At 42.7% G+C, this 25,371-nt stretch overlaps 1 protein-coding gene and 1 long non-coding RNA gene across 25 annotated transcripts in view; one reads left to right on the plus strand and one right to left on the minus strand.

The window, feature by feature from the left end:
• LOC127001642 (acyl-coenzyme A thioesterase 1-like) overlaps window positions 1-25,371 on the minus strand; it is a 111,853-nt gene that overhangs the window by 25,743 nt on the left and 60,739 nt on the right. For 6 of the 24 annotated variants that reach the window (XM_050866571.1, XM_050866578.1, XM_050866572.1 and 3 more), the window contains one exon: window positions 9,357-9,511. The exons of 8 other annotated variants lie outside the window; for them this stretch is intronic. In XM_050866571.1, coding sequence (XP_050722528.1) covers window positions 9,357-9,511 — 155 coding nt within the window. Of the gene's footprint in view, window positions 1-9,356; window positions 9,512-21,732; window positions 21,844-25,371 lie in introns of those variants that run through there. 10 more of the 24 variants (XM_050866570.1, XM_050866558.1, XM_050866564.1 and 7 more) reach the window with 3 other exon arrangements.
• Window positions 855-25,371, plus strand: part of LOC127001646 (uncharacterized) — a 28,291-nt gene continuing 3,774 nt past the window's right edge. Inside the window, exon 1 of the long non-coding RNA XR_007755380.1 lies at window positions 855-1,993. This is a non-coding gene — a long non-coding RNA (uncharacterized LOC127001646). The remainder of the gene's footprint in view (window positions 1,994-25,371) is intronic.

Below are 25,371 nucleotides of genomic sequence, written 5' to 3' on the forward strand. Positions count from 1 at the left end.
GTTAAGGGTGGAAAGCCTTTCTTCGTAGGATTTGTTGCGCAAGGAAGGGATCATTTTTGTTGCCTGACGCTGAACACCTTATAATTTAGCAATGTCCTTTGCATGGTGAGGAGACCAAAACTGTACCGCATATTCCAAGTGGGGTCTGACTAAACTATTGTAGAGCGGAAGTATTACATCTTTATTTTTGAATAAAAAAGTTTCTTTTAATGAAGCCCAACATTCTGTTCGCTTTATTTGCTGCATCGATGCATTGATGTGAGAATTTGAGGTTTGATGTGATTTTGACCCCCAGGTCCTTAACACACTGAACGCTTGTGAATTTAATGCCGCGCATTTCGTAATCGAACTTCTTATTTCTTGTTCCAGCTTGAAGGACCTGGCACTTGTCTACGTTAAAGGGCATCTCCCATCTATCCGACCAAGCTGAAATTTTGTGCAAATCCTCTTGGAGGCTTTGCCTGTCTTCGTCAGTGCGAACCGAGTTACCAATCTTTGTGTCGTCTGCAAATTTACTAATGCGATTATTGAGTCCAACATCCATGTCGTTGATGTAAATAATGAAGAGCACTGGGCCAAGAACCGAGCCCTGAGGGACGCCACAAGTGACCGGCGCCCACTCTGAGTTAAATCCGTCAATCACCACTCTTTGTTGTCTGTTGCTCAACCAATTCGCGATCCATTGGTTTACTTGACCGTCAATACCTATTTGCTTAAATTTATAAAGTAATTTATGATGTGGGACTTTATCAAACGTTTTCTGGAAATCAAGATAGACTACGTCCAATGATTTGGTTATGTCATAAACTGAGAAGAGGTCGTTATAAAACTCACAATTTTGTCTCTAATTATGCTCTCAAGTAGCTTACCTACAACTGTAGTTAGACTAATGGGTCGGTAGTTACCAGGTATTTTTTTGTGTCCTTTCTTAAAAATCGGTGTCACGTTAGCCTTTTTCCAATCTGAAGGGACGATGCCTTGTCGCAAGGACATAATAAATATGGTTGTAAGGGAGGAGAGTATTTCGCTCTTTGTTTCTTTAAGCAGTATAGGATATACTTCATCGGGTCCGGGACTTTTATTTGTTTTAAGTGAATGGAGAGCTTTAAGGACTTCATCGGTTGTTATTTCAAAATTAGGCAATGCATGCTCGAAATTCACATTAGTACGTTGTTATTTCAAATTTAGGCAATGCATGCTCGAAATTTACATTAGTACTGGTGTTGGAGGTAGCGGGAGGAAGACTGTAAGCATTAAACACTGAGGAAAAGTAATTGTTTAAGAGGTTTGCAATGTGTTGGCTGTCAGTCACTAGTGCACCGTCGCTGTTTGTTAAAGGTCCAATTCCACTTCTGATCACCTTTCTGTTGTTTATGCAACTGAAGAAAGATTTTGGATTATTTTTACAGCTGGCTGCAATATTTTCTTCATATCTACGCTTTGCCTGACATACTAATCTTTTTACTCGTCGCCTGGCATCATTATAAAGTCTAATGTTTTCGGGCATGCTTTATTCTTTCTTTGACCTGTAAAACAATTTTCTCTCCTTGACTGAGTGTTTAATTTCGCTATTAAACCAAGGTGGGCTTTTATTAGTGTTAATTCGCTTCTCGCACAAGGGGACGAATGTGTTCTGCTGAGTGAGTAAGTGATTTTTAAAGCTTAGCCAGGCTTCCTCTACATTGCCGTCATCTGATAGTTGTATTTGTTAGTTTTTGTTGGATTTCTACGAAGTTAGCTCTTTTGAAATTGGGCACCTTTAGAGAGAGAGAGAGAGAGAGAGAGAGAGAGAGAGAGAGAGAGAGAATATCCATAACACCGAGATATCCACTCAGGCACTCAGTCTCAGCCTCTCACTCGTGTGAGGAAGAAATGAGGGACATCATGAGCGACCGGCTAGTATTAGTACCGGTACCGAGCAGTCTGGTACTGGTACCTGCCCACCCCTAGGTTCCAGTACCGACCTGACGACTACACGTACAGTACATATAAGGTGCAAGGTACATGTGCACAGTATTCCCTCGGTGACAGGCGATGCGAGCACGGTGTCCCAAGAACTAACCCCAGGCAAAGGCCAAAACCACTATGGTCTTGGCCGATCCTTGCACGGCAAAACATGGTACCAGGACGGTACGTGCCCGGCAAGTGCTCGGCATCGCACGGTTCACTCCGGGTAAACACCCCGCTAAAGCAGCACCGCCTATATATTGGGCACCCTGGCCAAAGCACTGTTAGCTGAGATGAGGTCAATGTTGCCAGGTTTACTCAGGGACTTGATACCAAATACTTCAATTTTAAATACCAGATTCTCTTTTTCAATACCAAACTGATAATAAAACATATATTCACCCCGAACGCTCGAACTGTGATATGAAAATATTAAACTTTTAAATACTATAAAAAAAATAGTTGGTTACTGGGTTACTTGAACTTACTATGTACGTTTCTTTTTTTATGTGTGTGTGTAAGGGGGTGTATAAGTGGAAGTATTCCTTTATTTTCTTATTTTTTATAGTTCAATACCAAATTTCATTCGTTTCATTACCAAATTTGAGTCCAATACCAATCACAGTGCTTCAATACCAAATGGCAACCGTGGCCTTCAAAGATTGCTCCCCCCCTATAAGAGGGTGCACAGGCCTTTGCCAAAGGCACGTGCACACTTGTAGCAGGGTGCCGACAGACAGACTTTATGGGCGATCGAAATCTAGCCGACCAAGTCGGTCGATCTGTTGAGAACTGGCGTGTCTCTGTACAATCCTAGTTCTTAGATTCATTCCCTTAAGGGAAGCGGGCCTTTGTATTAATTAATCATTTTAATCATTACAACCCTTGATAGGGTGGGCGGTTTTATATAAGCCTGGGCCAGTGAGTTGCCAGCTATTGCCAGCCAGTACAACGTTTTACCCTGCCGGGGGCATTCTTAGGGCACTGTACTCACACCGTAATCGCACCGGCACTTGCCGTGCGCATTCCTAGGGCACCGTACTCACACCGTGAGAACACCGGGGGGAGAAATTATGACCTGCTAAAGGCCGATACGCGTCCAGCAAGAGCTGGTACGTGCACGGTGCTTGCCTGGCAGAGACACGGTAATGAAAAACATTGTAGGGCGTCGGCACGGTATCTCGTGATCAAAAATTCTGTCGGGCCGCTCTCGGATAAAGTTATTGTCGACTGCGGCTTTTTTGGCCGCTAGCTGGTGCGTGCCGGCGTGGAAAGATGTGCGCTGACGCCCGACCAGTGCCGATTTTTTCCGTGGCGTGAAGTAACCCAATTGGCGTGATTCAAGATGTACCAGGCGTTGGTGGGACAGGGCCTTAATCTAGCTAGCTGTTATCCCTTCTTCTCCAGCAGCAAGCACAGCGACAGCAATCAATAAGTCGTTCTCAAGCTCCCCCACTTTATTTTCTAAATCAGTTATCTTTCTCTTGTCCTCCTCTCTCTCCCTTCTCAGCTCACTCACCATCTTCATCACCACTTCAAAATCACTTTCCAACCCTTTCACTCTTCTCTGCAATAATCTATTTTGTAACTCACTGTTCTTTTCCTCGAATACTGAAAAATCAGCCACTACAGTAATCCCTCGTTTATCGTGGGGTTAGGTTCAGAACCCCCGCGATAGGCGAAAATCCATGATAGCGACCTTATATTTATTTTATTATCTATATATTTTATATATTATATTTCATATATATTATTTATATAAGCGCATATCTCTGTGAATCTCTCCTCAGCCCATGTGAACAAGGTCACCCAACCACTAGTTTCTCGAGAGATTCAAAGTCGGCTACATTTCACGGAAACTCATCGAAATTCAAGTCAGAAACTCAGTCACCAACATGTCGGTTACTCGTGGTCAGTAAGTTGTGGTCACAAGAAGAAGAAGAGCGTATCAGCTGTTTGGTTCAGTAGCTCTCCACGTGTTTATTCCACCATCGCAAAGAGTTCCACGAAACTAGATAAGCTTGGAGTAATCATGCTGAGCAAGTTTAGGACTGTCTTGTTCAAGTGTAGTCATTGCCTCATCCTGTCTGGGTCCTCACTGCCAAGTTCTCGAGCATTTAACGGTAGCAAACTGTAACACACTCTCCCTTTGTCTCCGAGCTAACCACTCACAAATGCTATGTGCTACATGCACGAAAGCTACGGTCGCTGAGCCAATCAGCGCCCAGGATACAGAACAGTGCTCTGATTGGTCGACTCCCATCCATCAGCCAATAGTGTGCGTATGCGATCTCATGTGGGCAGACTAGCTCAAGCGAAGCGACGTAGCTGCGTTTACATACGTGCGAGTCTTTGTCTACTCATCTGTTGTATGCTACATATTTTATTTCAATCCAATATTCTTTTAATATGTTCTTATAAATATTTTCTTTTCTTTTTTATATTGTTTACAATTTTTTTAGGCTAGAAAATGCTTCTTTTACTGCAAATTAAGTAAAATAATAAATATATTAAAATACCTCTATGCAGGTAACTCTCGATTTACACGAGTTTGGTTTACGCGTTTTTGAAATAACGCGGGGTCCAAAATCCAAATAAATGTTTAATTTACATGTTTTTTTCACTTATACGCAATATTTTATGGAGTGGCCACCAGATGTCTCACACATCTGGACTCACACGGCGCCGCGGCCACACACCTGAGCTCAGTTCTTCCCGTGCACCACTTGAACAACAATACAATACCCACGCTGCCACGCTACCTACTAACTGGTACTAACGGTACCAGCTCTACGGAACGCTACCGGTACCAGACTGCTCGGTACCGGTACCAATACCAACCAGTCGCTCATGATGTCCCTCATTTCTTCCTCACACGAGTGAGGCTGAGACTGAGTGCCTGAGTGGATATCTCGGTGATATGGATATTCTCTCTCTCTCTCTCTCTCTCTCTCTCTCTCTCTCTCTCTCTCTCTCTCTCTCTCTCTCTCTCTCTCTCTCTCCAATGAATGAAGTGAATATTTATTTTTCAATAGAAACCTACCTCTTGTTTGATTTACATTGTTTTTGATTTACACGACCTCTTCAAGGACACAATACTCACGTAAATTGACAGTTACCTGTGCCGCAAAATCCCGCGATATAGCGAAAAATCCACGATACGAAACTAAATATTTACAATTTAAAAATCCGCGATACAGCGAGACCACGATAAGTGAACCGCGATATGGCGAGGGATTACTGTACCTCTTGTTTACGTGATGGCGGCGTAAACAGACCAATCTCGTTCTCGGTACAGTTTTCCATTTTTTCTTCCACAATCCACCAATACAACACTTTCTCCTCCTCCCCTCTTCCCAACCTCTTTCTGGGAACAGCGCCAGTAATGCTCTCCCTCGTATATCACAGATTATGGGTAAAATAGGCAAAACATTAACCCTTACATTACAGCGATCGTATATATAAGTGCACTACCACACGCCCCACCCATACGGGGATCATATATATAATCATCACACTCTACGCTCCCTACATTTCAAATATACCGCCAGTTCTTGACTCAGAAGAATGGTGGAGGCATTTGGTATCCGTACACACTTTCATTCGTCTCAGCACGTGCCCTATCGAAGGCCACAGATCATTTTCCACTTTCGTTCAGAATACATCTGTCATGTCTCGTGACGTGTCAAGCAGTTCATCTGAAGAAGAGCGCGGGCGAATCAAAGTGACAGTGACTCTGATGACTGCTAAGGTAGTGACATTGACAGAGGAGGGAGAGAGAGAGAGAGAGAGAGAGAGAGAGAGAGAGAGAGAGAGAGAGAGAGAGAGAGATGCACAATATTTTTGGCTGTTATAACTTTTTTTGTTATTAGGAGAGAAGTTTCATTACACCACCATATATACTAGATGAATATACAATTATTGCAAAGAAGAAAGACACCATTTCCACCTCTTTTAAATGTCTAAATTTTCCCCGCGCACAGCATCCAGAGAAATATATCGCCACCCGTACTCTAAGGGTTAAAAAGCTAACACGTTAGAAGTAAAAAAGTCAAAAAGTTAAAAACAGTTAAAATCCCTCGGGGCTCTGTCCTCCCAGCGCCAGCAGGGTAAAATAGGTAAAACATTAAGTCAAAAAGCTAAAAAGCTAAAAGCTAAATTAACTAAAATCTCCCGGAGCTCCGTCTCTCGCGTCCACACAGGTTGGCAGCTGACCGACGTGTGTATTTACCTAGTTGTATTTACCTAGTTGTAGTTTTACAGGGCCTGGGCTTACGCTCGTGTGGTCCCGTCTCCGTATCTATAATTATCCAACTTTTCCTTGAAACTTTGCACACACTTTGCCGATACTATTTCTTCACTTAATCTGTTCCAAACCTCTATATTTCTTTGTGGGAAGCTATATTTCTTTATGTCTCTTGAGCATCTTCCCTTCCTCAACTTTTTACTATGTCCTCTAGTATTCCTGCTGGAAGGTTCCTCTCTTAGTAGCAATTTCTCGTTATCTACTTCTTCCATTTTACTCAATAGCCTATATATTTGTATTAGGTCTCCTCTTTCTCTTCTTTGTTCCAGTGTTGGCAAGTCCATTTCCTTTAGTCTCTCTTCATATGTCAGTCCCTCCAGTTCTGGAACCATTTTTGTTGCCATCCTCTGTATTCTTTCTAGTTTTACTATGTGTTTCTTCATATGTGGAGACCACACTGTTTCCGCGTATTCTAGTTTAGGTCTGATCATAGTAGTTATTAATTTTTTCATCATTTCTTTGTCCATGTAGTGGAATGCTATACCTATATTTCTCACCATGTTATATGTATCACCAAAGATCCGATTTATATGACTTCCTGGTTGCATATAATCTTGCATTATTACTCCCAAGTCTCTCTCTTCATTTACTTTCTTTAATATTTCCCCATCTCCCATTTTATATGTCCATTTTGGTCTTTCTACACTTTTTCCCATTTCCATAACATGACATTTCCTCACGTTGAATTTCATCTCCCATTTCTGACTCCATTTCCAAATCTTGTCTAGGTCCTCTTGCAGCTCCTTGCAGTCTTCACTGTTTCTTATCTGTCTTAGCAGTTTAGCATCATCCGCGAACAGGCTCATGTAGCTGTTTATTCCCTCTGGCATATCATTAATATAGACTAGGAAGAGTACTGGTGCCAAAACCGACCCCTGGGGCACTCCACTTTCCACCGCTCTCCATTCCGATCTAGTGTCCTTAACCACAGTTCTCATCTCTCTTCCTCTTAAGTAGCTTTCCATCCAGCACTTCATTTTCCCTCTCACTCCTCCTTTATTTTCTAGTTTCCACAGCAGTCTTGAATGTGGAACTTTGTCAAATGCCTTCATTAAGTCTAGGTAAATGCAATCCACCCATCCGTCTCTTTCCTGTAATTTGTCCGTCACTCTTGAGTAAAAGCTCAGCAAGTTTGTCACACATGAGCGGCCTTTCCTAAACCCATATTGATTGTTTGTGATTAAATTATGTTCTTCTAGAAATCTCATCCATTGTTCTTTTATTAATTTCTCACATATTTTGCATACTACACTGGTCAGAGACACCAGTCTGTAATTTAGGGGTTCTTCCTTTTTTCCACTTTTGTATATAGGTACCACTTCTGCCCTCTTCCACTCCCTAGGCACTGTGCCCGTTTTAATTGAGCACCTAATGATGTCATATATCGGGCCAACTAGCTCATTTCTGCACTCTTTAAGTATAAAACCTGAAACTCCATCCGGACCCACGGCCTTCCCTTCTTCCAATTCCCCCAATAGTTTTTTTTATCTCCTCTTTATCTATTTTGACCTCTTCCATATATACATCTAAGTTGTTTTCTTGTAGTTCATTAAATACTGATTCTTTGGTAAACACTTGCTGGAATTTTTTGTTAAATAATTCCGCCATGCCTTTGGGATCCTCAATCTCTACATTCTCTTCAGTCAGTCTTTCAATTGTTTCTCTTGATTTAATTTTTCCATTTATAAATCTATAAAATAGTTTAGGTTCTTTACACTTTTCCACAATATCCTTTTCATATCTTTTCTTCCTTTCTCACTTTCACGTACTCATTTCTCGTTGCCTTAAAGTCTTCTCTGTTTCTTTGATTTTTGTTTCTTTTTAATCTTGACCACGCTTTGTCTCTCTTTACTTTTGCCTTTGCATCTTGCATTAAACCAGTCCTTTTAGCCCTCTCCCTCGGTCTGTATTTTGGTACGAACTTCATAACACCTGTGTTATGCGCCCTCATGAAAATATCATATTTTCCTTGAACTTCGCTTGTACTCATTAACTCATTCCAATCCATTTCACCAAAAAACTTCTTGAGGTTTTCCACCCCTGCTTTCCTATAGTTTAATCTATTGCTTCTATAAGTCTTGTCTTGTTCTCTTCCTTCCTCCTCCATTTCCATCTCTATGAGCACGTGATCACTTTTTCCCAGGGGGCAATCATACCTCAATTCATCCTTCACGTGAATTTCTCTTGTCAACACCAAATCCAGTCTTGCCGGTTCATCGTCTCTTCTATATCTAGTTCTTTCCTTCACCCTTTGTATCATCAAATTTTCCATCATTAAATTCAAGAATCTATTCCCCCATGCCACATCACTACCATTGCTCTCAAACCTCTCCCAGTCAACCTCTTTACAATTGAAATCGCCAACTAGTATTACTCCTTTGTTTGCCTTAAGTAATCTCCTCAAACTCTGTATGGTGTCATCAATCATGTTTTCATAATCTTCTTTACTCCATGATGTAGTTTTTGGTGGTACATATGTTACTGCAATCGTCATCCTTTCTCTGTTCTTGTTTTCCAAGCTTACACTCACTATCTCTGCTTTTCCCTCTCCATATTCTATTGATTTTACTAATAACTCTTTCTTTATCATTATGTGTGTGTGGAGCTGACATGTTCATTCCATGAGGACTGGAGCTGAACAGTTCATCAACCAAGCAGTGCAGGTTAGTGTTGCCAACTCCTACGTAGCACTTCTGGCGGAACTTGTTGATAAAAGTAGCCCTAAACCGCTGAAACAGAGCAGGAATCACGAGAAAACACCTGGAAGCTGGCGGCTATTCTGATAATTAATTAAACTCCTGCCGCGAATTTTGACTCGGATCGAAACGCGTTAATCTAAAGAAATCGTGTAATTTAAAATATATACTGGCTTTTTAACATAGTGTCAAACCAAATACTGTATGTGTATTTTAAACTCACATTAAATGAGAGGTATACCTGTCTACATAATAAATAAGTGATATAACAACAAGAGTGAATTATACATACGGCCTGCATCTTATTGGGGAGTGCAAAATACCATCCATGAATGGCCTTACAAAGAATCCCTAACTCCCACAGACAAAGAATCAGGCATTTTAAGAAAAGCAGCCAAGGAACTCACTTGTAATGTGAATATGAAAAAAATGGAACTCCTCGGCTGTCAGTCATTGAGGCCTCCAGTGTTATATTCTGTTTGGGTTTGAGGCCATCCACAGTAAGACTCACAGCCTCATCATGAAGGGTGGATGTTGGTTCCACCACCACCTTCACTGCCTCCTGGAAGGAATGATGCATCTTAGAATGTTTAATAAATCTTATCAGATTGCATCTCAAAAAACATAAAAGTATTTGTATAGTTGGTGCATCTTTATGATTCATAATATTCTGATAGAGAACAGGAATAACATACATAGACATAGCATATATATATATATATATATATATATATATATATATATATATATATATATATATATATATATATATATATATATATATATATATATATATATATATATATATATATATATATATATATATATATATATATATATATATATATATATATATATATAATATACAGTAAACCCTCAATTATCTGGGTGTACCATATCCGACCTCGGCCGTATCTGGGAGTTTAAAAAAAAAAAAGATTTTTTCCATTGCCCTACAAGAGGTCAGGCCCGAGGTGCCACAGTTGAGAGGTTATGTGAATCACTCTCTAGGACCTGGAGATGGTAGCAGTAGAGGGTTAACAACATATGTCAAAAATGGACTTCCTTTTACTTTTCATGAGATGGGGTTTACGGGTTGTATGGAGTGTCTTATTGTGTGTCTGCATGTTCCTAATGGTCCCCTGTATTGTATAAATTTGTATGTTCATGCTTGTGCCTTTCGTGCTGACAACCTCCCAGGTTACTTCTTGGAAGAAAAATCATTGCTAATGGGGGATCTCAATGCTCATCATAAGGACCTAGGCAGTCATTTGACCACCAATGCAAATGGGATTCGTTGGAAAGCTTTTCTTAACGCCACAGATACTGTAACGCTCACAGGTGACAGTGTCCCTACACACACTCAAGGTGGCAGGTTAGACTATGTAGCCCTGTCCAACATGCCCCTGTGCTCTATTGAGACTTGCTTGTTGCCTACCTTACTCAGCGACCACTTTGCTCTGAAAACTACTCTCCCTTGGTCTTTTGTGCCTATTACACCTAGAAAGAGGCTTACTGTTCCTGCTGCCCGAGTGCCAAGGCTTGTTTCATGTGTTGAGTCTTGGTACACTGTTGCCAAGGCTACCTTCTCTGATGTTAATTCCTTGTATCAGGGCCTTGTTGCAGTTATTGAAGGCTTTGTGTCCCCGTCTTATAGGGCTCCTAGGGTATATGCCGTCACTCATTGCTCCTCCTATTATGCTAAGGATCCTGTCATACTTTCTTGCCAGCAAACTCTTGCCACCTATCAGCGGCGATGGCAGCGTGACCCCACCGACTATGATGCCAGGGATGCAATGGTGTCTGCTGCTCGACACCTCACTGACCTTCGTCAACAGGCAATACTGGGGTGACTTCTCGGGGCGGTTGCGTAAGACTCAGACACTGCAGAGGATTTGGCTCCATGTCAACAAGGTCTGGGGCAAACCTAACCATCCCGTTAGGGATCCTGATCCTGCTGGGAGGGCACAGACTTTATTGCAAACATGGACGAATGCCTCTGCTGTGGCTGGGCTGCCTGCCGCCCATCGAGATGCTCTTGCCAGCCATCAGTTGCGGCGCATGGCCCTTGTACATCATAATGTGGCCCTGGTAGACGACACTTGTGTTCCTCTTACTTTGGATGAGCTCCTCCGCACTATTCGGCCTGGCAAGTCGACGGCCCCTGGTCAGGATGGTTTAACCTATGACGTCCTTTACCCTCTCCTTGCCCTGCCTGATAACCCCATTCTTGATCTCTTTAACATGTCGTATTCCTCCAGTGTTTTGCCTCCTTCATGGAAATCTGCTCTCATTGTTCCCATCCCTAAGGGTGACGGCACTTTTCGTCCAATTTCTCTCACCAGTTGTTTATGCAAGCTAATGGAAAGGGTTATCCTGCAACGACTCATTCATAAGGTGGGTGACTTTGATGTCCCCTAATCTCCATGGGTTTATGAAGGGTCGCTCCACTGCCAATTGTTTTGTTAAATGTTTGAGTAATGACACTGTCACCTGCAGAGCTTTTATAGACCTCAAGGGTGCCTTTGATAGGGCCAATAAGGATGTTATCATGGAGGAACTCATCATGAAAGGTGTGAAAAGGAGACTTTTAGGGTGGATCAGGGAGTACTTGTACAACAAACGGGCTAGGGTATGGTTCCATGGTGCAGTATCAACTGAAGAGTCCTTTGACCTAGGCACCCCTCAAGGTGGAGTCCTCAGCCCCATGTTATTCAATATCTTTATGGATAAGATTGCCCGGCACTCCTTTCCTCAGGGCACTGAAATTGTCATTTATGCCGACGACATCCTCATTCAGTGTGATTCCCCTGGAACCCTGACCACAGCCCTGCAGCACCTTGAGGACCTTTGTATACATATGGGTCTGATTGTCAATGCCTCAAAAACTAAATATCAGACAAGTCTCAAAATATGTCGTTCACCGAGCTTTAATACTGTCGCCTTAGGCCGAGTACAATGTTATAAGTATTTAGGAGTGCAACTTAGTTTTAAGAAGTATACCCATTGCATTGACTATGTACGCAATCTCTGTCTACCTCGCCTTGCCCCGTTACGTGTCTTAGCAAACGGGGGTCTTGGAGCAGGAATTCCCATTCTTAGGATGTTCTATCTCTCTGTCATTCGGTCTCTGATTGATTATGCTGCCCCAGTTCTGGTGCGTTGTAGCCCCTCTCAGCTGAAGCCCTTGGAGCTCATACAAAATGAGGCAATGCGAATTATTCTAGGTTGTCCCAGGACGGCAAAGCTTGAAGTCCTCAGAGCTGATTTGGAACTGCCCAGTGTTGTCTGCAGAATTCAGGAAATTACTTGCCGCACAGTCTGCCGCATGATTTGTCACGGGGACACTCAGCTCAGGCAGGCTCTTGGTAACTTTCAGCCCACCCCTAACATTCTAGCCAAATCGTACCTTAGAAAGCTCCACAAGCTCTTATCTGACCTTGGTGTCCTTGAACCGTGTCTTGCCCTCATTAGCAGCCCTTTTTATCCCTCTTGGAAACCTCATAGAGTCAGTGTTGATATAGAAAAATTAGATAAACCTAAAGATTCTTGGCTTTCTCAAGTCCTGCAGGACCATTTTCTGACCAAATTGTCTGCATATCCCTGCACCCAGGCTGTCCATGTGTTTTGTGATGGCTCTGTCAATGGCACCAAGACTGGTTGTGGATTATTTATTAGGGACTATGCCGCCCCCTCTGAATACACTGACACTGAGGTTTCTAAGAGGCTTCCTGATCATCTGTCTTCCACAAGGGCAGAACTCTATGCCATATATGAAGCCCTCCATATCACTGTAGCTCTCGGGAAAGATGTGTACCTGTTTGTTGATAGTCAATGTGCCTTGTATGCACTTCTGTCTTCCTCCCCTTCTGACTGTGATATAGTCAATAAGTGCCTTAGTGCCCTTAGCCTGCTGGAGCACTGTGGTGCTACTGCACACTTCATCTGGGTGCCCTCACATGTTGGGCTGCCCCATAATGAAAAGGTAGACAGACTTGCTCGTGCTGCCTCTGATGATCTCAATGTACACCCAGGTGTTGAATACACCTATAATTATGTTAAGAATAGACTTGGATCCCTTGTTAGTGAGTCTGTTACCAATCAGCTTGCCTTGAGGTGTCAGGATGGTAGTCCCTCCAGCATTCACTATGCCCAGGTATCAAGTATCTGCACCCACACTTATGGTAGGCTTAGTGCATCCTATGATCTGATGGTGATGCGACTGAAGCTGGGCTATAGATATTACTGGGGGGTCAGTGGGGCTGACCCTGTACCTTGCCGCTTGTGTACCAGGCCAGGGGGTCACACGCTCAAACACTATGTCCTGCAATGTTCTGCTATTAGTGCCTACCACCCACAGGGCCACTGGGACCTGCCTGGGCTGGTGGGCTGGTTCATTAACAATAATGTTCTTTCAGCTGTGCTTAGTGAATATCCTGCATTTGCCCCTAGATTGTAGTCTATATGTACAGTCCCTTATGTCTACTCCCCTGACTAAATCAAGGCCTTTATTTTTTTAGCACTTGTCCCCTACCATTGTATCTTTTTAGTTTCCTGGTGCTACTTACACATGTATCCTTAGTTGTATAATCACACTCTGTACTGCCTGGGGGTTGGGATGGCATGCTCCTCCCTTCTCCTTTGTTGTTTTACTTGCAACAATAAACTATCAATCAATCATCAATCTTTTAAGGGAAAGGAATATTGTTTTTTTTTAAGAAAATGAATATTGTTTCTTTTCAAGTGCTAATATTGGACCTGTGCTCAAGACAGAGCTGGGTGATCAGTGAAGGACTAGTCAGTTTTTTTTCAGCTATAGTATGTGTGGTGATGAGGTGTGGTGAGTAGGCCTAGCAGAGTGTAGGCTGGTGGAATGTGTGAGGGATGATCTGTGATCAGTGAATTTCCACAAAATATAGGTACCTATGTGTCTTAAATCACAGGTAATATCATTGTAAGTAAAATGTTAAATCTTTGTTAGGCACTTAACTAAAAGAAATGTTTTAGTTTTTACCTACAAGTGATTCTAAGCTTTTTTTTTTCATATGCAACTTGCTAAGGTCGTAGCTATTACCTACGTAGGTAAAGTAGGTATTAAAAAATGTATAAGTGTTTTGTTTAACCAAAATAGAAGGAAAATGATGATGTGTTCCTACTCTATGGTATGTAATACCTCAACTTTATCAGGGAGTAACTATATTTTTGTAATGGCATAAAAAAAATTTTTAAAAACCTAAAACTGTCCGAACTGACCTCATATATGTCCGAGAATATACTGGGATTCCAGGGTAGTTCTCCAAACACATTTTCTATGACTGTCCAACTTCAATGCAGGCGTCCGAAATGACCCCAAATCGGGTTAGCTTCGGACACCCTTTATTATATTTATGAAAAATTTATATGAAAGATTTTAAATATCACAGTACTATGAGTCCATACCCCAGTGGACCAGCCTCACATACAATACTTAACATCACAAGTTGACTTAAAATCTAGATTAGAATTCACAAAAAAACAAATGAGCAAAATGGAAGTAGATTATGAGGAGTTACTACTAAAAGAAGGAATAAACACCAGGAACACAAGAGGACACAGTAAAAAATTGAGGAAAGGAAGATACTTGAGAGACATAAAGAAATATAGCTTACCGCAAAGAAATATAGAGGTTTGAAACAGACTAAGTGAGGATGTAGTATCGGCGAAGAGTGTGCAAAGCTTTAAGGAAAAGTTGGACAAATACAGATACGGGACCACACGAACATAAGCCCAGGCCCTGTAAAACTACAACTAGGTGACACTAGGTAAACACACACACACACACACAAAAGAGAGGAAGTGGTTCATGGTGACGAGAGGAAGGAGAGAAAAAGTCAAAAAGGAAAGGAGGAAGGATGGAAAGTGTCTTATACGAACATCAATGGAATAGTGTCATCGTGGATTGAGTTTAATGACTATTTGAGATACAGAGAACCTGATATTGTGGGGCTGACAGAAACTAAGTTGTGTGACTCAGTTGAGGTGGTGGGGATTGGAGAAGGTGCATACAATATATGGTGGAGAGACAGAAAGAGAAAACAGGGAGGAGGTGTGATGTTGATGGTAAGGAAAGGCATTAGGGTGGAAGAGGTGCTTGAGGGTGAAGGCTTGGCAGAGGTACTGAAAGTGAAAATTGTGGGTGCTGAAGGAAGTAGGGTATGTGCCACCAAGAACCAATGCATGGAAGGTCCGAGAATATGAACAAATGATACAAGACACGGTGAGTTGCCTGGATGGAATGTTGAGAGAGGGTGAGAGAATAATTTTAATGGGTAATTTTAATTGCAAAGAGGTAGAATGGGAGGATTGGCAGACGCAGGGAACAGAAGAGTCGTGGGGAGGAAGACTCCTGCAACTGGCAATGGAACATGTGCTGACGCAATGGTTTAAGGAACATACTAAATTCATGAAAGAAGGAGAGGCATCAAGATTAGACCTGGTTTTTAGCAAGGAACCGGAAGTAATAGAAAATATTAAAATAGACTGCCCAATAGCAAAGAGTGACCATGCGATTATGGAATTTGAAGTAAAAGAGAACGATTGACCGAAAAGAGGATCACAAAATAGGGAGAAGTAACTACTTTAAGGCAGACTTTGTTAATATGAAAACTTTTTTTGAAAATGCAAATTGGAGTGGGCTGTACAAAGCCAAAAGTACACAAGACAAGTGGGAGGAGTTTTTAAAGCTGTGCAAAGAAGCCGAGAATAGATATGTCCCTAAGGTAACCAAAAAGGATGTTGGTAAAAAGGAGTGGTTTAACCCTTTCATAACTAAACGCTTGCAGCGGGTGTTAGGCGTATTTGCTGGAGGCGCTAAACGCTCGCTGCGACCTCCAGCCGCACTCAAATCTCCCACGTATGAGTGTGTTCCAACACTAATTCTCACAACACAGGATTGCCATTTTTTTTTTTTTTTTACAACAAAGGAGGCAGCTCAAGGGCAACAAAAAAAGAAAACAATAATAAAAAAAAAGCCCGCTACTCGCTGCTCCCAAAGTAAAACAAAAGAGGTGGCCGAAAGGAAGATCAAATACAGGAGAGGTGTCCTGATACCCTCCTCTTGAAAGAGTTCAAGTCGTAGGCAGGAGGAAATACAGATGAAGGAAGATTGTTCCAGAGTTTACCAGCGTAAGGGATGAAAGAGTGAAGATGCTGGTTAACTCTTGCATAAGGGGTTTGGACAGTATAGGGATGAGCATGAGTAGAAAGTCGAGTGCAGCGGGGCCGCGGGAGGGGGGGAGGCATGCAGTTAGCAAGTTCAGAAGAGCAGTCAGCGTGGAAATATCGATAGAAGATAGAAAGAGAGGCAACATTGCGGTGGAATTTAAGAGGTAGAAGACTATCAGTATGAGGAGGAGAGCTGATGAGACGAAGAGCCTTAGCCTCCACTCTGTCCAGAAGAGCTGTGTGAGTGGAGCCCCCCCACACATGAGATGCATACTCCATACGAGCGGACAAGGCCTCTGTATATGGACAGCAACTGTGCAGGGGAGAAGAACTGGCGGAGACGGTACAGAACGCCCAGCCTCGAGGAAGCTGATTTAGTAAGAGATGAGATATGAAGTTTCCATATGAGATTTTGAGTTAAGGATAGACCGAGGATGTTTAGTGTTGAGGAAGGTGTTAGCTGGGTGTTGTCAAAGAATAGGGGATAGTTGTTTGGAAGATTGTGTCGAGTGGATAGGTGGAGAAACTGTGTTTGTGAGGCGTTGCAGGACACCAGGTTCTTCTTGCCCCAATCGGAAATAATAGTAAGGCCTGAGGCTAAGCGTTCTGCAGCCTCCAGCCTTAGTCGTTAAGTTCCTGAAGGGTGGGTCTTCTATTAAAAGAAGTTGAGTAATGCAGAGTGGAATCATCGGTAGGAATGGATAGGACAGTTCGTTTTGGAAAGATCATCAATGAACAACAGAAAAGAGTGGGAGATAGGACAGAACCCTGTGGGACACCACTGTTAATAGATTTAGGGAAGAACAGTGACCGTCTACCACGGCAGAAATAGAACGGTCAGAAAGGAAACTGGAGATAAAGGTACAGAGAATGATAGAAACCGTAGGAGGGTAGTTTAGAAAGCAAAGATTTGTGCCAGACCCTATCAAAAGCTTTTGATATGTCCAGCGCAATAGCAAAAGTTTCTCCGAAACGGCTAAGAGAGGATGACCAAGAGTCAGTTAAGAAGGCTAGGAGATCACCAGTTGAACGCCCTTGCGGAACCCATACTGGCGATCAGATAGAAGGTCAGAAGTGGAAAGGTGCTTTTGAATCTTCCGGTTAAGGATTGATTCAAAAGCTTTAGATAAACGAAAGTAAAGCTAAGGACGGTAGTTTGAGGGATCGGATGGTCACCCTTCTTAGCCACAGATTGTATGAAGGCATACTTCCAGCAAGAAGGAAAGGTAGATGTTGACAGGTAGAGGCAAAAGAGTGGCACGGTGTCAGCACGGAAGCACAGTTTTTATGGACATACGAGACAGTCCATCAGGTCCATAAGCCTTCTGAGAGTTGAGGCCAGAGGGCATAGAAAACATCATTTTGAAGAATCTTTATAACAGGCATAAAGGAGTCAGAGGGGATGAGTAGGAGGAATATGCCCAGAATCATCCAGAGTGGAGTTTTTAGAAAAGTTTGAGAGAAGAGTTCAGCCTTAGAGATAGATGAGGCGGCAGTGTTGCCGTCAGGACTGAGAGTGGAGGAAAGATGAAGAAGTGAAGTTGGAGGAGATGTTTTGGCTAGATGCTAGAAGTCACGGGAAGAGTTAGAGAAAGCAAGGTTTTGACATTTTCTATTAATGAAAGAATTTTGGTTAGTCGGAGAATAGATTTGGCACGATTTCGGGCAGAAATGTAAAGTTCATAATTAGCATTAGTTTGAAGGCTCTGGTACCTTTTGTGAGCTACCTCTCTATCATTGACAGCACGAGAACAAGCGTGATTAAACCAAGGCTTTTTAGCGTGAGGAGTAGAGAAAGAACGAGGAATGTATGCCTCCATTCCAGAGACAATCACCTCTGTGATGCGCTGAGCACACACAGAGGGTCTCTATCCTGGAAGCAATAATTATTCCACGGAAATCGGAAAAGTACATCCTCAGGTCGTCCCACCGAGTGGGTTCTTCACTAAATTTGGTGGAAAATCATGTCAGCCCAGCGCGGAAAATCTACAGACGAGCAACTGGTGGATGTTACTTGTTGACCAACATAGCGACATTTTTGCATAGCTTCACCCATCACATGACTGATATTTTGACCAAATAGTTGTAAATTTTGCAGTTGGCAATACTGCCCTGCCAGCACCCCATCATCAAGAGATCTACAGTAGTTGCCTTACGGCTGACCGTCGCGCACGTATAAATGTACGTCTTCACAGGCAACACCCCCTGAACGTGCCTGTACTTTCGCAGGAGAGGCTTACATTACTGAATCGTATAGATCTTGGCCTCCTCTTTCCAATGGTGTTTTTGTTTTTTAGCTGTGATGAATAGTTTTTGAGATACAGCGGTTAAAAGAGCGAGCACTAGCGTCACTTGCTGGTGGTGCTAAAAGCTCGCTGTGAGCGCCAGTCACACTCACAGCAAAAAACACCCCCTGAACGTGCCTGTACGTTCGCAGGAGAGGCTTACATAACCGAATATTATAGATCTTGGCCTCCTCTTTCCAATGGTGTTTTTGTTTTGTAACTGATGAATAGTTTTGAGATATAGCGGTTAAAAGAGATCCCCTTCCCCCGCTGGGGTGCCCGAGCGCGCCTGAGGGGATAGTCTCATTGCGAGCGCTTAGCAATGAAAGGGTTAACAAAAGATGCGAGGCAGCTAGAAAAAGAAAGGAGGAAGCCTGGAAGGGATGAAGGAGACAAAGAAGAATCAATGCTTGGAACAATATCAAACAAGCAAGGAATGAATATACAAAGATTAGAAGAGAAGAAAAACGGAAATATGAAAAAGATATAATCGACAAATGCAAAGACCAACCTAAATTATTTTATAGACATGTGAACGGCAAATTAAAGAATAGAGAAACAATTGATAAACTGAAAATGGATGGAACTACATATGAAGACCCAGCAGAGATGGCAGAAGTGATGAACAATAGCTTTCATAGAGTTTTCACAAAGGAAGACGAATTCGTACAACCACCGAGCCAGGAAAGAGGAAGGGTTATGCAGGAGATACAGTTAATGGTGCAGGAGGTCAAAGAAAGCTTGAACAAGCTGGATGTAAGAAAGGCAACAGGGCCGGATGGAGCATCAGGGTGGATCCTGAAAGAATGTAGTGAGCAACTTGCAGAGAAACTGCACTCCATAATGAGCGCCTCCCTGAGTGAAGGAAGGGTACCACAAGATTGAAGAGAGCAAACATAGTACCAATTTATAAAGGAGGAAAGAGAGAGGACCCATTAAATTACAGACTGGTATCACTCACTAGTGTGGTTGCAAAGATATGTGAGAGGCTAGTTAAAAACAGGTGGTCGAGTTGTTGAGAAAGTGAGCGAAGGATCTCGGATTGCCAGTTTGGATTCAGGAGAGGGAGATCGTGTGTCACCAACTTGTTATGTTATTACTCAAGGGTGACAGATTTAATACAAGAGAGAGAAGGCTGGGGGGATGGAGTGTACCTGGATTTGAAAAAGGCATCCAACAAAGTACCGCACAGAAGACTAATTTGGAAAATTAAAAATAGGGGTGGAGTGGGTGATGGACTGATTAAGTGGCTGGAGGACTTCCTAGCTAACAGGGAAATGAGGACAATAATCAAGGACAGGGTTTCCAACTGGTGCCCAGTGATGAGTGGGGTCCCACAAGGTTCGGTGCTGGCGCCAATAATGTTTGCTGTTTATATAAATGATATGGTGGACGGAGTGACCAGCTATGTGAGTTTGTTTGCAGATGATGCGAAGCTATTGAGATGACTCAATGATGTGAAAGACTGTGAGGCATTGCAGAGGGACCTGGACAAAATATGGGAGTGGAGTGGTACATGGCAGATGGAATTCAACCTTGGGAAATGTAAAAAAAATAGTCTGGTAGGAGTGGTAGAAGATGTGAATATGATTATAAGATGGGAAGTGAGGTAATATGCAGAGGAATGAAAGAAAAAGATTTGGGAGTGACTACCTCAGAGAACATGTCACCGGACAAACACATCAACAGGATAACAGGACAAACTATGAATTTGCTGAAGAACATAAGGACGGCATTTGTGTATTTGGACAAAGAGATGATGAAGAAAATAATAGTTACAATGATAAGGCCAAGGTTGGAGTATGCAGCAGTGGTCTGGTCTCCTCACGAAAAGAAGAATATAAGAAAGCTGGAAAGAATAGAGAATGGCAACTAAGATGGTACCGGAACTTAGGGATCGGACTTACGAGGAGAGACTCAATAGCATGGGGCTCAAAACCCTGGAGAGAAGAGAAAGAGGAGACCTGATAGTGGTGTACAGGGTGGCGAGCAGGGTGGAGAATCAGGACAGAGAGGACCTGTGTGTGTGGAGCGAGAGAGAAACAAGAGGACATGGAAAGAAGTTGAGGGCGACCACGAGTAGGCAAGGTGTGAAAAAGTTTAGCTTCCCAAACAGAAGCATTGAGCTGTGGAATGGACTGGAGGAGGTGGTTTGTGCAAGAAACATTCATGATTTTAAGGAAAAGTTGGATAAGAGCGGATATGGAGACGGGACAGCGCGAGCGTAGCTCTTTTCCTGTATGTCACAACTAGGTAAATACAACTAGGTAAATACACACACACTTATAACTCAGGAATAGATAAACATGTACCAAAAGTAGAAAGCAAAGAGAACTGGAGAAAGGAATTGTATAACAGGTGCGAGACGGCAAAAAAAGAACGGGATGCAGCGTGGACCAAATGGAGAAAGAGAAGGAACAGCAGAACAAAAGAAAAGTACAAAAGAACTAGGAACGAATACGTCAGGAAAAAATAAATTTTGAAAAAGGGATAGTAGACAAGTGTAAAGAGGAACCTAAACTACAAGGAGGGAATCAACAAACTAAAAGTGGAGGGAAGGGTCTATGAGGATGTAGCATTGCAGACTAAGATAATGAACGAGAGATTCCCACCGGTCATTTGTTGCAAAATATTAGAATGGCATTTCATTACATAGATAGGATACGATGAAAAAATCATGCCATTGATAAGACCAAGATTGGAATATGCAGCATTGGTTTGGTTTCCCCCCCCCCCCCCCCACACACACACACAAAATATATATATATATATATATATATATATATATATATATATATATATATATATATATATATATATATATATATATAAAGAAGATGGAAAGGAAACCGAGGAAAGCGACCATAATGGTACTGGAGTTATCGAGTCTACTATATAAGAAAAGATTGGAGGAAATTGAATTTACGATGCTCAAGGAGAGGAGATGAAGAGGAGACCTAATAGCTTTGTATAAATTTACTAGTGGAGTGGACAAATTGAATACAAGTGACCTGATTGTGACAAGAGGGGAAGAGGGGGCTGAGAAGACACAGTAAGATGAAAAAGGGAACATGTTTGAAGGATAAAATGAAGTCAAGTTTCCCATACAGATGTGTAGATGGGTGGAATGATCTAAAGGAGAAGACTGTGGAGGTGAGGAGTGTCAATCGAATGAAGGAGAGGCTGGACAGGGAGACAGGTCTATCATTCCCTGTAAACCACAAATAGGTAAATACAAATAGGCAAATACACACACATACTTTTTTTCCAGCCTGTCACTTCCTTTTCTACTCACAATTGACATGGCACAACACAAGTTGCAGTAGCTTCCTGAGGTTGGATGAGGAACCTGGCTGGGATGTTTATTAACAGCCGACCACAAGGAGTTAGCATTCTTGATTTTATTCTGAAAATTTCCAAACTTTTGAAACAGTTTACTCTTTCCAGATATAACTCCTATATGTAGGCATGCATATTTTCACATGCTATGCTTATTTGCTCAGAACTCTGAAGAGAAATTGTTACCACAATAATGTCTAATTAATTAAAAGTGCCTCCCTCTGATCTGATTTCTTTGCAGCAAAGAAATCTGCGGTTCCATCAGTGGCCACTCTTGCAACCCTTTGAGGGTACTTGCTTGGTTTACTTGGTGTTGTTTAGAGGCCCCGCCTCGCAGTTGTGGTGGTCCACTGCTGCTCCCGGTCCTGCCATCCCTATTCAACAGGGCGATTTGGTCCGGTATCGTATTGGAAGTCCTACATCTTGAGGTGTAGCCCGGCACTGGAGGTTCGTCTGGGACTGTTTGTAGCAGCTTGTCCAGACCATTCTTAAACCTGTTTACCGGGCAACCTGTTAGGTTTCAGACCTCCTTAGGCAGGCTGTTAAAGATTCGTGGCCCTTCATGGGACAGACTCGAGGCCAGCAGGGTTCTGCCTCCACCTGAGGCTCTTGTGGGGAGGGATCTTCTGCTGCACTTTCGTCCAGTCCGCTGATTAACGTGCTCTTGCAGTGCATTGTGTGTGGGGTCCGGCACCAAACCTTCTAAAATTTTCGATAAGTATATGGCCCGATACATCTCCCTTCTTCTTTGTTGTGAATAGAGCCCCAGTTTCTGCAGACATTCCCAGTAATTTAGGTGACGTAACCCTGATTTGTCTTGTGAAGGCTCTCTGCACAGTTTCAAGCCTCTGCACATCGCCCTTCTTGTGTGGTGACCACAGCTGGCTACAATAGTCCAGCATAGGCTGCACCAGGGCCTTCCAGAGGGTTAACATTACCTTGGGTTCTCTGGAAGCAAATGTTCTAAGGACCCAGCCTGCCATTGTGTGCCTTTGCCTTCTTTACTGTTTCTGTGATGTGGTGTGAGAAGGAACCCTTGTCGCTGAGGTGAACCTCAAGGCACTTTACATGTGGCTGTCCAGATATTTGTTGGCCTTTCTGTGAGCAACGAAGTGGACATCTTGACGGTGTGGTCAGGGCCGCATCTCAGCATTTCAAACTTGTCTTCGTTAAATGCCATGTTGTTGGTTGTGTCCCAGGTATACACTTTGTCGAGGTCTTCTTGTAGGTGGGCCACTCCCTGCATGGTGGTGGCTGTGTGACTTACAGTGGTATCATCGGCGAAAGAGGAAATAACCGAGCTCCTGACCCCCTCATCGATGTCTCCCATTTGTATAAGGAAGAGGAGAGGGCCAAGCACTGATCCCTGTGGCACACCACTGTGTTGACACTGGCCTCACTGGACTTGTGGCCATCCACTGTGACAATTTGGACTCTTTCTGTAAGGAAGTGGTAGAGCCAAATACCTAGCTTCCCTTTAATCCCCAGAGTCTTGAGCTTATGGAGTAGAATGCTGTGGTCAACCTTGTCGAAGGCTTTAGCAAAGTCAAGGAACACGACATCTACTTTCTTGCCCGCAGCCAGATTCTCCAGGAGCCAGTCATAGTGTTTCAGGAGTTTGGAGAGACAGGACTGCCCTTTTCTAAAGCCATGTTGGTTGTTACTATGGAGGCTGTTCTTTTCCATGTAGACTATAATTTTGTCTCTGACACATTTCTCGAAATTTTTTATAAGATGTGATGTTAGGGCAACTGGTCTGTAGTTTTTGGCCCGACTCTTTTCCCCTCCTTTGTAGACTGGACAAACCGTGGCTCTCTTCATTAGAGTCGGCACTATTCCTGTGTCCAGTGAGCACCTCCATAACTTTTGGATGGGGTGAGCCAGGACTTCACCACATTTCAGGAGCAGTATGGCCAGCACTCCATCAGGCCCGGCTGCAGAATTTGATCTGAGCTCCTTCATGGCTCCCTTGATGTTGTTAACTGTGATCTCCATGTCAGTTAAGTGGTCTTGGTGGCCTGCGTCCTCTGTGAAGAATGCTACTGAGTCGTGGATTACTGATGGGTACTACATCTGGGTATCGGTGGGGTATTATAAGGTAATATTGGTTCACATAAGGGTAATACTGGAGTACACTGGGATATCACTGTGGTATCAATAGAGTACATTGGGGTATCATTGGGGGTAAAGTTTCAGCTTAGGTCATCCTCTAATTCCAATGACAAAATTACTTATTTCTAATAGTTTTTGATTGAAATTCTGACACTATCATAGTTTTCTTGGAAATCACTTTTTTTTTTCTCCCCTTTCCCTAAAACTAGTAATTTATGCAAAACAAATAATGTAATTTAATAGTAAACAAACCAAAACCAACCATAAGTAAAAGTTTTGACCTCAAAATAGGCAGACAAAGGAAAATAAGCAGTCCTCACAGGATGATGAAGAAGGCAGAATTAAATCCAATCTAGCCTAACCTGGCCTGACCCAACAGCTAAGATCTAACCTAACCTAACCCAACTCAATTGTCCCACAGACAGAAGGTAAGATCAAGAATCAGTTTGTGAAATATATGGACTAAAGGGGGAACAACAAATTCATGATGACAAGATCTAGACAACAATACAGGTAAAAACTGTGGATGACCTCAGCTGCAATAATACCTACTTGGGGTATATTGGGTAATAGTGTAGTACCTACACTTGGGTATCACCGGGGGCATCTTTTTACCCCTTTGAACACTGGAGTACAGTTTGCAACCATGGGTCATTGGGGTAAAAAGTCGATTCACGTTCATTGGAGTAATGTTGGGGTGAAGATGCACCTCACGACGATGGGAGTGAAAAGACATTTTGCACACATTGGGGTTTACTCACCTGGTTGGCTACCCCAAATTACTGTTATGGTTCACCTATCAGTGGTACCTAGATGGATAGCCTTTAACTGCTGGCACACCAGTCCATCAGTTAAACTAAGGACATTATGACTTGCACAAAATAATGGACAGAATTGTGTGCTATGTGCAGCTAGGTGTTAAGCAAAGGTATATGGATTTGAGTTTGTTACAGAACAATGTTAATAATGGGATGAGTTTTGACAGACAGGTAATTATTCCATGTATGAGAACAGTGACTGTTCAAGGGAGAGGTGAAGGCTTCGTTTAAATGCCTCAATTGTGCCAGCACCAACAACACTGTCTGGGAAGGAGTTCCAGTGAACAATGCACCTAACACTGAAGAATCTGCATCTACACTCAGTGGAGGTGTGTGGTTTGGCTAATTTGAATCTGTGGCCTCTTGGTAGTAGTGACTGGGGAAATAGTAAATAGATCAGACGGAGAAATAACACACTGATTATGAAAGATCTTCCAACATTCAGCTTTCAAAAGCCTGCTTTGTACAGAGTATAGGTAAGAGCCTTGAGACGATCAGCATAACTTAGTTCAGCTAGGCCATCTATGTGCTTGGTCCAGCGGCGCTGCACTGACCCCAGCAGCCGCAGGTCACCCAGGTTCCAGGCATCCCTGCAGTGTTCCAAACTGTTGACCCAAACTCGAATAAAGGTCTTAAGTATACATTTGAGTAAAAAGCCGTGTTCC

Source organism: Eriocheir sinensis, chromosome 21, assembly GCF_024679095.1.
Source record: "Eriocheir sinensis breed Jianghai 21 chromosome 21, ASM2467909v1, whole genome shotgun sequence".
In the NCBI taxonomy this organism is placed as follows: Eukaryota; Metazoa; Arthropoda; class Malacostraca; order Decapoda; family Varunidae; genus Eriocheir; species Eriocheir sinensis.